This window comes from Nicotiana attenuata, chromosome 5, assembly GCF_001879085.1.
Source record: "Nicotiana attenuata strain UT chromosome 5, NIATTr2, whole genome shotgun sequence".
NCBI lineage: Eukaryota > Viridiplantae > Streptophyta > Magnoliopsida > Solanales > Solanaceae > Nicotiana > Nicotiana attenuata.
Window position 1 is genome coordinate 43,081,239 of NC_031993.1, and position 14,014 is coordinate 43,095,252.

General features: G+C 33.3%; 1 protein-coding gene across 1 annotated transcript; it reads right to left on the minus strand.

Moving 5' to 3' along the window:
* On the minus strand, window positions 2,348-9,150 carry LOC109225722 (transmembrane protein 87B-like). Its single transcript, XM_019390487.1, has 5 exons — window positions 8,721-9,150; window positions 6,223-7,156; window positions 5,646-5,741; window positions 5,415-5,551; window positions 2,348-2,965 (listed from the first exon to the last, which is right to left on the minus strand). Exons 1-5 carry the CDS (start codon window positions 8,963-8,965, stop codon window positions 2,785-2,787), a joined length of 1,593 nt encoding a protein of 530 aa, XP_019246032.1. The 5' UTR covers window positions 8,966-9,150; the 3' UTR covers window positions 2,348-2,784.

Here is a 14,014-nt window from a genome sequence, read left to right on the forward strand (position 1 = left end):
GATACTTAAGGATATTGCATAGATTTTGGCAGCTTAAGAATGTTTTCGGCCAAAAGATCTGATTCTTCATTTCTAAAATTAATTCTCTATAACTAGGCTAAGTTATTCAATTTACTAGGATCTATCTTTTATATAAATTCAATACTATTGTATTATACTTTGTTTTTATCAACGTAATACATAAAACTTTTTCCTTCTTTAAAATCTTTAAAACACAAGAAAGAATTTCTTAAGTTTTTGTTTGTTTCCTCGATTTAAATAGTGAAAGGAAGATTTTTTTTTTCTAGAATTCTTTCATATCAGTTTAGCCTTTATTCTTAGCAGATGGGGTTGTTTTTAAAAATGGAGTATTCTCATTAAAACTCATAAAGTATTAGGAATGATTAAACTACATGGATTAAAATTTGTAATTTGCGCGACTCTAAATGCAAAGAAACATTACCCTTTCAGTTAGTTTAGGCATGATCTTACATATGTGAATGTAACATTGCCCGTATTTCTTTGCCAAATTCTGTCTTCATCATTGTTGTAATATTTTTGTTGAGTTTTTCGCATCGAGTTAACAATTCAGGAAGTGTAAAGTCATACATCGAGAAACAACAACTTTGGTTGTGGAAGACAGAAATCATACAAGTTTATCCAAAGTTTGATCTTTGATGTTCGATCTTTGATCATTACATGAATTCATTTGTCAGATAAAGTTTCTAGCCAGAGAAAGCAAACAATTTCGTGGAATTTGTTGTGAAAAGTGAGTTCAGTTTGCATTTGCTTAGATTTATATTCCAGAGAAAGATGGAGTTCGACGAGAATGCTTTGTTCGTAAAGCTCATTATTTTATTTTATTTTATGTAATAAATTCAAGCTAATTGAACAGAGACAGTGATTTTGTTACATATATTGTAGAGTCTTAAAGAATGTGACTATTTTTTTTTTTGTTCCAAATACGGTTTAAGAAGTAGAGGTTGTTACTTTCATTAACCATTAACATATTATTTTTGATCACTTTTCATTACCATTTCAAGTAATATTTCTTATTATTTTTTAATTTTATAATTCCCCGCACATCGTGCGGGTACGGATACTAGTTATTAATTAAAAAAGAATTATTAGAAGAAATTGATTATAAAAGAATTATTCGTAATTTTGCATTTCAAAAAGCTAGAAACGTAGATTTCAAATAAATAACATATATTAATTTTCTTTTAAAGAAAAAGGTTAAAGGCCTCTTACAAAAGTTTGGCTTTAGGTTCCCAATAGTACTGAGTCGCCCCTATACTAATATCATAACCGACTTGTAAATATCCTAGCAATTATTACATTGGCCACAAGTTCATACCACCATCATAATTGATTTGCAAAATATTTTGGTAAATCGTCATAATTGGCCATAAATTCTGACCATTGACATAGTTGCCATGCGAAAAATTCACCAATATGTTTAGCTTCAAGAATGACCCAAATCAACTTCAAATGACTCCAAATTTGATATATAACCTTCCAATATCAATTTCAACTCCAATGGTTAGATTAAACATAAACCTTCAAAAATCAATAAATTCACTATTTCTTCTTCAAAAAGTTTTTTTTCAAGCTCGAACAAAAACCAATAATGGTATTTCTTTATGTTCTCAACCAAACTAATTCAAATCATCAAAGACAGACAATATAAGTAAATAGTACCTACTTAATTTTAATTACAAATAAGTAATGAATCTTCAATTTTCTATATCACATTTCATTATTTTTGAATTTTAGGTGTCATAATTTTTTGGAAGAAAAAGAAGGAAAAGGTGAAAGAAGAAGAAAAAAAAAATGCAGAAGGATGAAGTAGGAGAAGAAGAAGAAGATACAGAGGAAAGAGGAAAGAGGAAAGAGGAAAGAGGAGGAGGAGAAGAAGAAAATATAACAAAAAGCTAAAAAGAATTAATGGGATCAAAATACAAATGATGATGACCAAGTGAGACTTTTTCATGCATTCATGATTCATCTTAGCATATTTTCATCTAGGCATTTTAGATGATCAGACTTTCAGGTTTCATTCTCTCCTCGATACATATTTGAAAACTCTGTTGCACACTAGAGTTTATTTGATCTTCCTATTCTTAGGTACTTTTCACAATATCCATCTTACTATTATAAATTCAGCTTGGTTATTATATCATCATCAAACCAAACATGAGGCAGACTGATGATATGATGCTTTGGCTTAAATTAAGTTTACCATTTCTTTTTCTTTATTTTTTTTTTCCTTGCAGGCTCTTTTTGCTTCCTTTTCCCCTTCTTGGTTATGCATATAAGGATCACCAGATTGGTATACCAAGAGCTGCAGCAACGAGTACCTCAAGCCTAAAAAGGAAAGTGACAATACAAAAGTATTATAGCACAAAATAAGTAAGCATTCATATTTGAATTTGAAGTTTTAGTTATCACATATGACTGACCACAAGGGTCTTTTGCATCCTCTAAATTAGCATGGAGCCTAATAGACTTTCACAACACGTATGAAGTTTCAATTACTAAGCCTAAAATTGTGATTGCCTCTGAGAACTGGACTTCAATGCCAAGCTCACCTGCTGGCCTTCTCCGGCTATTCTTCAGAGAGATGCCAATCTTGCCTGCAATGTTGTTTGGATTTCTGATCCGACTTGCTAATTTCCAACCACCATGTATTTCAGTCTGGTCTTTTACGAAAAACAGGAAAAGAAAAGGAGGTATAAATATTATCTGGGCAACCTTCTGTGTCCATGAATGAACGAGTGAAAGAACAACCCGAAATGAATGGCATCATTCTCTTTTATCCTCCTCAACAACTTCTCCTAGCCCAAACACATGATCTGCTGCAATAGATGCCTTCCTCTCCTTCCTTTCCAGTTTAGACACAAGATCTCCTCCCACTATTACTCCACTGCCTGTGAGGGACAGACCCTCCTCCTCATCATCAAGAGTCTCCCCTGAATATGCGTATCTGTAAAATTGTGAAGCGGTACCAAATTAGAGACTATTTTCAGAAATAAAGGACTAACCCCAGCAGACCAAGGAATTTGTAGACGAAGCAAAACTTTGCATGAGCGAGAGAAACACAAGATATAAAATAAAATTATCTTTTCTTTTGCAAAGTAAAAAGCAGTCACCACCAGCAACACAAGAGGATATATGCTACAGATCCCATCAAAACACATCGAAACTAAACCTTAAATAAGTAAGAGAAACAAGGAAGGTTAGACTTGCCTAATCTTAGAAGAGTTGGGAAGGTACATGAAAGATGTCGAAGGTTCATAGGGATGCAATTGGGGTACGGCAGGGCCTGTTTAGCATTTTTCCAGAATTTTCCCTGCCCCGCCCCGGCCTGCCCTGCCCTACCCCGCCCGTTTAGACTCTCCTTCATTTTTATTTAGTTTTGTAATATTCTATTCAATTTTTAAAACTTTTTTTTGACCTTTTAAATGAAATATTTAAAATTAACATGTGAATAAGAGTTGTTTATGTATATTGTTCGAACAAAATGTCTTATATCAATGTTATTAGTGATATTAATTATTAGTGAATGATGCTAGAATAAATGGAAGCTACATAGAGTAAAAAAATATTGCAAGGAAAATCAGGCATATGTAATGCGGTCAAATTTATTTGTTGAATTGAACGTCTCACTACACTGTAAGATGGAGACAAAATATTATATTTTATTGGCTATTAATCAATTCCAATCGCCTTATTATGGGGGTGTAAGAGTGTAATCTATAGTAGATTATTTTCTTTGGTATTTACCCAGCAGACTCTTAGTTTTTCTCTGAAGATCTAAACATATGATTTTACAGAAAATGTGGGATTATTAGAGCAAAAGGAAATCAAAAGAAGATTTTCTCATATCTTTGTATGATATATTTGAAACAAGGTGAGAGTGGAAAAACTAAAACATTTGTGAGTAAAGCGATGCACATTTTTATGAAATCTTTATTGGAAATTACAAATCAAATTAATGAAATAATTTTTATTAGAAGACAATCAAATAATGACAAATTTCCTTTCAATTTGGAGATGCTAAACCGAGGACATCAACGATTTTGGCATTTCAAGAGTTCATCCTGGTCATTTTATCTGGCACAAATTTTAATTATAAACATTGGTCATTTAACTTCTTTTGGGAGATAATTAGAAAGGAAATATTCTTTTAATAATTAGTAGAAAACAATTGGAAAGGTGAACTCTACAGCAGGTGAACTTTATACATGAAACGCATTATAATGTGTATATGCAAAGTAGGAATTGGGAAAAAAGAACAAAAATAACCTGACCCAGTTATTAACTTGGAATCTGCCATGCCATGCCCTATTAAGAGTTTTTAAAAATAAATTTTTGCCCCGCCCCGCCCCGCCCCATTTAGATCTTGCCCTGCCCAGCCCCAATTGCCATCCCTAGGTTCAGATATAATTACTGGCACATGAAATTCATCATTACATGTGTTGATTTAACGACACCCCACAACAAAGAAAGTGCCACAGAACTTCCTGTTTCCATAACCATACAAAAAGAGAGCCAACGGGAAAATTGGATTATCTTCGTTCCCTGCTTAGGGCAGGGACATAGAGGTTTCATCTCATTAGAACTTGGACAAGATGAGCAGATTGGTTTTCTCACTTCACCAAACTTATTCAACTGTCGGAAAGGAGGAGATTCAGGAACTCTACTCATGCAAATATTGCAGGCAAAACTTCTAGGAAGGATTTTATTCCAATTAGTTCCAATGGCCATCTATTCGTGCATCATTTTCAATTATATGATACTGTTTTCGGTTTCAATTAATTAAGATATAAGTTTTGCCCCTTAAAGGACAGCATTTTACTTTCGCTTAGCATGTTCAAACTAATAGGAAACGAGTAATGCTCATTCATTTTAATATAACTTGTCAATTTAGAAGAGAAATATCAAAAGAACCACTAACATCTTTAAACTCACATTGTTATACTCGTGCAAAACAAAAACAAAATAAAATTCAGCAAAAACTATTTATACAGATAAATATTAACAGCTAAAAATGATTCCAACCAAGTCCTATTTTCCATCCAACTCCACATATTGAAGGCAACGAATATTTGTTACTCTGGGCACTTTGTCTAATTGTCTTCCCATACTCAATATAGATCTCTTATATTCACTTATAATGGACATTGCAGTATCATTTTCTTCTGTAAGCCAAAGACTCAATTTACAGCAACAATCACATACTCACAGCTAGTCATGCATATGTACCATGCTTTCCATTTATAAATGAATTCAATAGCCATCACTAACATGCAGCACATTTAGAAGTATGTCTTAATCCTCAATCCATTTGCAGTAATCTTCAGCCAGTAACAATAGAAGCAAACTATACAAATTGCACTGACAAGAAAAGGAAGCGGACAAGGATTATTCACCTGGTTGGGTTATTCGAAGGAGCCCAGAGAATGCATATCACCGTTAAAAGCAAGTATGCTAGTATGGTCCAGAAAGCAGGGATAATCCAGGCTCTTCGCCACAATTCACTCAATGGATCACTTGCATTAAAGTACAGCTGCATAACCAAATATATTAATTTCAGAGAGTAATCAAGAAAAGAGACTTATAATATTGAGGAAAGAGAAAGGGGATAGAACCATAAAGAATACCTCATAGCCAATCCAAGCAACAGAGAGCAGAACTGAAACTGCTAGAGAATTGGTAAACTTTCGGTACAGTTCAAGCTTGGCCAAGCTTCTACGAATCTGAGGTACATATGGGCAAAGAAGGAAGCCTTTAGATTCAATACAAGGATGTTTGTGTTTTCCTCCCACATTGAATAAAACCAACACTCTCCAGTCAAAAAAAGAGAAAAACAAAGCGTAAACTGTTGAAATTTTATAAAACTTCTCCTTGGGTTAGGAAGACTTAAAGAGAGTGATGAACTATGATGGAGTCAAAGATCAGTTCAATTGTTGAGTTTCTCTATATCTCCAACATAAGTGCATTTGTAATCAACTATACATCAACCAGAGTTTAAAGGCATCAGGTGTCCACCAAACAATTCAAAAGAGAAAAGGAGTATGTTTATGATGAAAATGCGATTATCTTGTAGTTTGAGCAAAACAGAGATTCAGAAAGCAGAGAATACGGCAGTATATAACTGATCAACCATCTTGTATTTCTTATTAGTATTTTTAACCAATCTCTAACTAACAGAATACAGAGAAAGAAAGTTTTCATCACCTGAAGCTTCTCTAAAGTTTTGGATAATGAGGAAAATATCCATACAATGAAGCAGGAATCTAATAAAGCAACGGGTAACACCAAAAAGATTCTCGCTTTTCCGGAGAAGTCATTGATATTTCCCAAATGTTCAACCAGCTCCAAGGCTTCAGAAGCTAGAAAGTATACCACACCCAGAAGAAGTACCTTTGAGGTTATACCGCCCAGTGTGGGCCGTACAACACCATAACCCATTGAAACCACTAGAAGAAGTAAACGTGAGACGGTCTTCTTTATAGCACTGAAGGTAACAGCCCACATGGTAATTCCCATTGGCCTGCTACCTGTGGCATTAAAATTTGCATATTCAAAATACCAAAGAGCCATTTCACACATTCCAAGGCCTATCACGGCAGTAATGTGATAGTGCAACTGTATTATATCCTTCCAGTGTTGTACAAAACATAAAAACCACAAGAGACCAAGAATGAGGTACGCTAGAGACATCAAACCATAAAATGTCATTAGTGGTGCCATCTTCCCAGGTAGATAGCCTTCTGGATTTCTCCAAACACTTCTACCACTAATTAATGTCCCCTGGAGTTCTGGATTGCAGAACATAAAATAGAGATAATACATTCCAGTCTTGTTGATCTCGACAGTCTGGAGTACCATACTAGCCTCTTCATTCTTTCCTTCAAAGGACGTCTGAATCCGCTTTGGCCACCCAGGGTTCTCAGAATCTTGATGGATTATAACCTCTCCTACCTTGCAGGATCCATCCTTGGCAAGAGCAGGGGTGCAACATATTGCCTCAGAATTAAGATAGGATCCTCCAATCATATTCCTGTCCTTGACCTCGACTATTATGGCTTCAACAATTCCAGTACTCTGCTGCATCTCATTTTGCTTATTTGCAGCCTCCTTTGTTCTTCTAAAGGTGATTGTCTCAAACCTGAAATCATTATGCAAGAAAGCAATGAGTCACTAAAATTATTCATCACATATTTTGGACATTCTATTTCTAAAACACAACAGCCATCATAAAGACAATAACGAATTCAGTTCAATCTATTAAAGATAGAGAAAGAACTAGGTCATGCGAGGACAAATATCAAAACATTTTATTTCTGGAAAACATCTTGAAACTTTCGGCTAATTAAAAATATCCAAACTTCCACTCCGTATGACTTATTTCACCTCAGAGTTGTTGTCAATCTCTAACCATAAAAAGTCTCATCAAAACACTATCCTAATGCTGACTCTACAATTTGTAGAATATTTTATGCCATCAACTTTTATATGCAACCAACAACAACGATATACACGGTGTAATCCCACAAGTGGGGTCTGGAGAGGGTAGTGTGTATCCAGACCTTACCCCCACCTTGTGTAAGATAGAGAGCCTGTTTTCGATAGGCCCTCGGCTCAAAGGAAAAAACAAAGCAAGTTTGAAAAAAAACCTTAGCAAAGAAGCCATGTGGAAAATACTAGAGAAAAGAAGCAATAACGACAACAAATAATAAGATACCGACGCAAAGGAAACAACAGGTAATATAAAGAAATGCAGAATAGGATAATACGAGAATAATAATAATACTACTGATATGTAGAAAGAGGAGTAGAACGTGCTCCAAACTGTCACCATCTCTCACTCTCACTCTCACTCTCAAGAACGTGAGACATCGCTCCTCAACTACCTACTAACCTTCTACCCTAATCCTTGACCTCCATACCCTCCTATCTAGGGTCAGTCCTCAGTAAGTTGAAGATGTGCCATGTCATGTCTAATCACCTTACCCCAATACTAATAATTAATAGACGGAGAGAATTTTAGTAATGAAGCTACAATTGTAGGGGAAGTGGCGAGGATGAGGAAGAATGGGGTAGCACATAAATAGATATAGACTGAAGTTTGCAAAGACCCATCGCAGCTTCCTCAATTGCCGAATAAAACACTATTGTCCTGTATGGAAAATCTCCCACTTTACTGTAATCTAACATAAATGGTTGAGAAAACCTGTTGCAATGTGTACTTACTTCTTCTGAAAAATGATCCACAAATTGATTTCCAGGTCAAATATTTTTTTAAGAAAATAATTTCCATGAAGAACATTTATCCCTACCAATTGCTTAACTAACTTAACTTTCGTGTTCCACACTTTGCATTCTTAATCTCTTTGAGTGTCAAATGTGTTATGCAAATAATATGTATATTTTCAATAACTTTTGCTGGCACACTAAAAAGTGTGGTTGGACATACTTTTCCAGAATAAAGTTATCTACCTAACTCATTCACTTTGTAAAATTGCATTCACAAACCATCTCCTTATTTTCAATAACTTTTGCAATCCTCATTTCAAATCTAGTAGAATCTCAATTTTCTTCCTTGTAATTTTTCTAGCCAGCTTTGATTTAGGATCACACCTACATCTACAACTTGCAAAACAAAAATAAATTCTCAAAATTTGACAAAAATAGCCAAATGTATAAAGTGGAAAAACACAAAAATTGGGTACCTGATGAAAGACTTGCCATTAAGGGGTTTATTATTGGTGTCATTAGAAAGGGGAAGTGGAGAATCTTGCACCTTAGAAGCATAAAGACCTTCACTACCACCATGGAAGAAGAATGAATTAAAACGAGGAATAAAAGCTTCATTCTTGTACTCATGGATCGACCCTTTTACTCCAATTACCCAACTGCTAACAATTAACACTAGTCCTCCAATTATCAGATCACATTTATCCTTTCTATATCTCATCTTCTTTTAGTTCAGTAGATGTGTAATCGTCGTACCTTGAATGTACAAAAAGAAAAGGGTTCTTTGAGAGTTAGCGTGAAAAAGGAGGATGAATGAAGAAGAAAGTGAGAGTTAACATCGGCTAAAGAAAAAAGAGATTAGCTTGTTAGTACTAATTAAAGTTACGTATTAAAGCTTCAGCTAAATCGGGGACAATTTTATTCAGGCCCATGTGTTATATTGTAGTCTTCAACAAAGCATTTAGTCTCAATATATATATATATATATATATATATATATATATATATATATATATATATATATATATATATATATATATATATACTAGTCTTAGTAAACACGTATTAGTATAATTTTAAAAACTTATGTACATAATATATTAAATATTTGTATTTTTGTTATAAAATAAAAGCTGAAGAGAAAACTGTAAATTTGAGAATGATAATTGTTGATCTATTAAACTAATTCAATTTAAAGTTGGTTTTCTGTTGTATAAAGTGACAACTCTAATTTATTAATTATGAAGGTGACTCTATTTAGGAGGAAGTCTCACAAAGTAATTTCCTATAACCAATAGAATGAAAAAGATCTCAAAGATAAAAGTGCTCAAAATTGTTAGTATTATTTTTCTTTTTCAAATTTAATTTATCGTGTCAACTTAAATATTAGTTTCAACATTTTTTACTATTTATATAAAGAGGCCTAAACCTAAAAATAATTGGAAGTGCTCGAATTGATATTATTTTTATTTTATAAATATGTTATATTATTTTTCTTTTAAATAAACAAGTATTTAATACAAAAATTTTGTTGATTTCGAAATCCTAGATACTACGAAAAAAATTAAATAACTATTTTTAAATTACTTAATATTATTCTTTAAATAAATTTATATTCAACGAGACAGGATACACGCGCAACGAGTGTATCTCATCTCGATGAATATATATTTTTTACCACTTACATAAAAATTATATTAAAAATATATTTGAATTAATTATAAAATAAAAGTTATAAGCTCCTGAAAATGTTTATTGAGCTAATTCAATAAAGTCAAGCTATCATTTATTGAATAAATATAAAAAGAAAGAAAAATAATAATGGCAACTTCTTTTGAATACCTTTTGCTTACGGTATATTCTTATTACTTCAACTTAGCCTTTTTAGCAATTTAACTTTTAATACTATATTATAATATTGCTCTATTTTCTTATTTCTTTCACGGCAAATGCTCTTATTGTGTAAAACAATTTGTGTATCTTAAGAGTTCTATCAACTTGACAAATAAGTTTACTTATATGATAATTTTGAAACAAAATTGAATTGACTTTTTTGCTGCTTTATTAATTCAAAAACTTAATTATTTGTTGAGAGTCCATGCTTTTATGATAGCATACTAGATATAAATTATTTTCGAACTTTTTCCACTCGAGCCTAATATTATTCTCTTTATCGGTTTATGTAATATTAAAAATTACATTTAATAATTAAATTAAATATTTAATTAGGTAGAAAACCTCTTGCTTTAGTAGTAACAATATATAAAAACATCTTGTTAGAATTATAGGTTCCCAAAAAAGAAGAATTAATGTGAACATATTTCTATGCAAATTACCGTGAGGAAATAGAAAAGAACGTAATTCTCTTAAATAATATCCATTTCAAAGTACTTAATAGTAGGATTTCTTACTTAATTCAATAAGGAAAAATCTAATAATTGAAATTTTAGTTTCTTTTAAAGTCCTAAATATTAGGATAATAATTAAATTCCTATTTTGTCTAGTGCGAACACTATTTTAAAAGGGTAAAAAAGGCGAAAGATATTTCGCTAAGAACCTTCGTACTTTTAATATAGTATAGATATAGATATATATGCCGCACATTAAATTTGCCCATTTTTTTTCCATTTAGACACTTAAACTAATAGCTGTATATATTGAACACTTCAACTCAAATTATATTGTGTAATTGAACACACATTGCTGACATGACACATATTGTATAATACACTATCCTTTCAGAGAGTAAAAAGCCCTAACCTTTTTATTTTTTTATTTTATATATTTTATATTTTTGTCTCCTTCAACCTCAATTTTTTCCACCACCTCATCTCCACTTACTCCGCCACCATCTCCACCAGCTCCAAAAAAAATTTATTCCCTTAAATTGTTTTAGCTTTATTTTTTGTCCCATAGTTACTTCTTGTAACGACCCGATAGGTCATTTTGAGTACTACCTCCCTCTTTTATGTTTTGAGATCTTTCATAGGTCTATTTGATAATTTATGACTTGCGTGCAGGGTCTGTATCGATTTCCGAAAGGCTTAAATGTGAATTTTTAAAGAAAATATGATTTTTGACTTTGAAAGTGATTAGAGTTGACCACGGTCAATTTTTTTGGTAAATGACTTTGGATCGATGTTTTGATGATTCCGGTAGGTTCGTATGATAATTTTGGACTTGTTCGCATATTTAGTTGGGATCCATGGTGACTCGAGGCCATTTCAGCGCTTTATGTGAAAGGTTGGAAATTTGATTTTAAACTTTGAAATTTTCTTGAGTTTGGTCTTTGATTCTTGAATTAAGATGTTATTTTGATGATTTGAGCTTACAAGCAAGTTTTTATGATATTAATATACTTGTGTAAATGTTAGGACTGGAGCCCGAGGGGCTCGGACGAGTTTTAGATAGGTTGCAGACTATTCTAGGATAGCTGAAGAATTTCCGGTGTTGCTCGTCTACAGATCTCACATTTGCGAGGTTTTGTTCACAAATGTGAGCCTCGCATTTGCAAGAGCTTGCTAGCATTTGCGATGCTAGGACGGGGAATGTCAGATTTGCTTTAGTTCGCATCTGCCTAGTCGCAATTGCCTGGGAGTAAGGAACAGCTTCGCTTTGCGAAGCTGAGTTCGCATTTGTGGACACCCAGGTTCGCATTTGCATCAATGGATCACATTTGTGAAATTGGAAGCTCGGGATAGTTTGCAATTGTGACTAGCTATTCGCATTTGTGGACATTGTAATTGCGAACATGAGTTCGCAATTGCGATACCTGCAGCTAGGTAAAAGGCTGGGATTTCAGACATAGCTCATTTTATACTATTTTTGAGACCTAAACTCCATAAAGGCCATTTTTGGAGAGCAATTTCTTCCCAACTTCATAGTTTAGCACTTTAACTTATTTTCATTCAATTGTCATTACTTTCCAATGAATTTTCACTATCAAATCTAAGATTTCATAGAGTAGAAATTGGGGTTTTGGGTTGAAACTAGAGATTTTGTAAAATTGAGATTTAGACCTCAAATTGATGTCGGATCTTGAAACAAATCACATATTTAGACTTGGGGGGTGAATGGGTAATCAAAATTTGGTCTTAATTTCGGATTACGACCACGTGGGCTAAGATTGAATTTTTTTATTTATGTTAAAGGTTGAATCTTTTTCGTATGAGGGTAGTTTCTCAAGCTTGTTTTTACTTGTTTGAATAATAATTGATTAGATTCGGGTGGTTTGGAGGCTTGCTCCAAAGGAAAAGCCATGTTGGATTATTGATCTTGTCCTGAAAGAGCTAATATCGTGATTAACCTTGATTTGAGGGTATTAGGACATGATTGGTCTATTTGCTACGTGATCTATGTGTGGGGACGACGTATATGTAAGGTGATAAGTATATATGCGTTGTCATGAGTTAATCATGGTATATTACTTTATTTTACGTTTTTAATTATACCATGTCTTTACTTATTTCATATTGTTACTTGTTAGGTACTCATACTTCATACTTGTGTCTTCACTTAACCTGTCCTTAATTGTTATGTGTTCTAGCTTATTTCATACTTTTATTTATTGTACGCTTTTATTTGTTACATGCTCTTACATGTTATTAGATGCATATTTTTATCTATCTCATGCCTTTACTTGCCTTATTGCCATTACTTGCTTCTTGTTTCACTCTACTATGTCATATCGGTTTGCATGATTTTTAGATTTTTCTTGAGTTTACGACTTGTTGAAGTTCTTGTTGAAATATATTATGAGGCTAGTTTATGAACTTTAAATTGATTAATCTTGGTGAATTAGGCGTTTTAGTTCCCTTTCATGTTATATTCTGAGTTTAGCCGTATTTGGTTGTTATTGAAATTTGGATTGGGTTGCGCACCACAACAGTATTGTTATTGATAATGGGATCAGGTTGTGCATCACAATAATGTTATTATTGATATTGAGATCAGGTTGCGCACCGCAACTAAAAGGACGTCATGTAGTTGTTCTTAGTCGTTATGCTCCATTACTATGTTCTGTTTATGAGGTTGTGGTGTGATATTTTTCTAGGGCCCTCTATTGTCTACTTTCTTATTCCGTTCGTTACATAGTTATTTGTTTCTCTGTATTATTATTGCTTTTCTGCTTATTACTTCTACTGGTCTATAGTGAGTGTCTTGTCATAGCCTCGTCACTACTTCATCGAGGTTAGACTCGATATTTACTTAGTACATGGGGTCAATTGTACTCATACTACACTTTTTACTTCTTGTGCAGATCCCGATGTTGGTCCCAACGACGTTCTAACGCGATTGCTTGGACCCTTTACTAGTGTAACGACCCAATTGATTGTTTTGTATATTTGCGCCTTGTTTCCCATTTCAATGTATCACACATGCGTATTTGTAGTTTATAATTTTTGGGGTTGGTTAGTTTCATTTCGGGAAGATTTTGGGTTAATTTGGACCTTTGGTTTTTGGTTTAGAAGCCTAAGTTGATTATGTCAACCAAAGTTTGACTTTTGTGAAAGCGACCCCGGAATGCTATTTTGATGGCTCCGATATGTTCGTATCATGATTTTGGACTTAGACGTATGCTCGAAATCGAATTCGGAGGTCCCTAGATTGATTTGACTTATTTTGCCGAAAGTTGGCAATTTGAGGTTTAGAAGTTTTCCCAAGTTTGACCGTAGGTTGATTTTTGGCTATCGGGTTTGGAATTTGGTTTGCAACTTGAAATAGGTCCGTTTTGCTATTTGAAACTTGCCTGCAAAGTTTGGTGTCATTT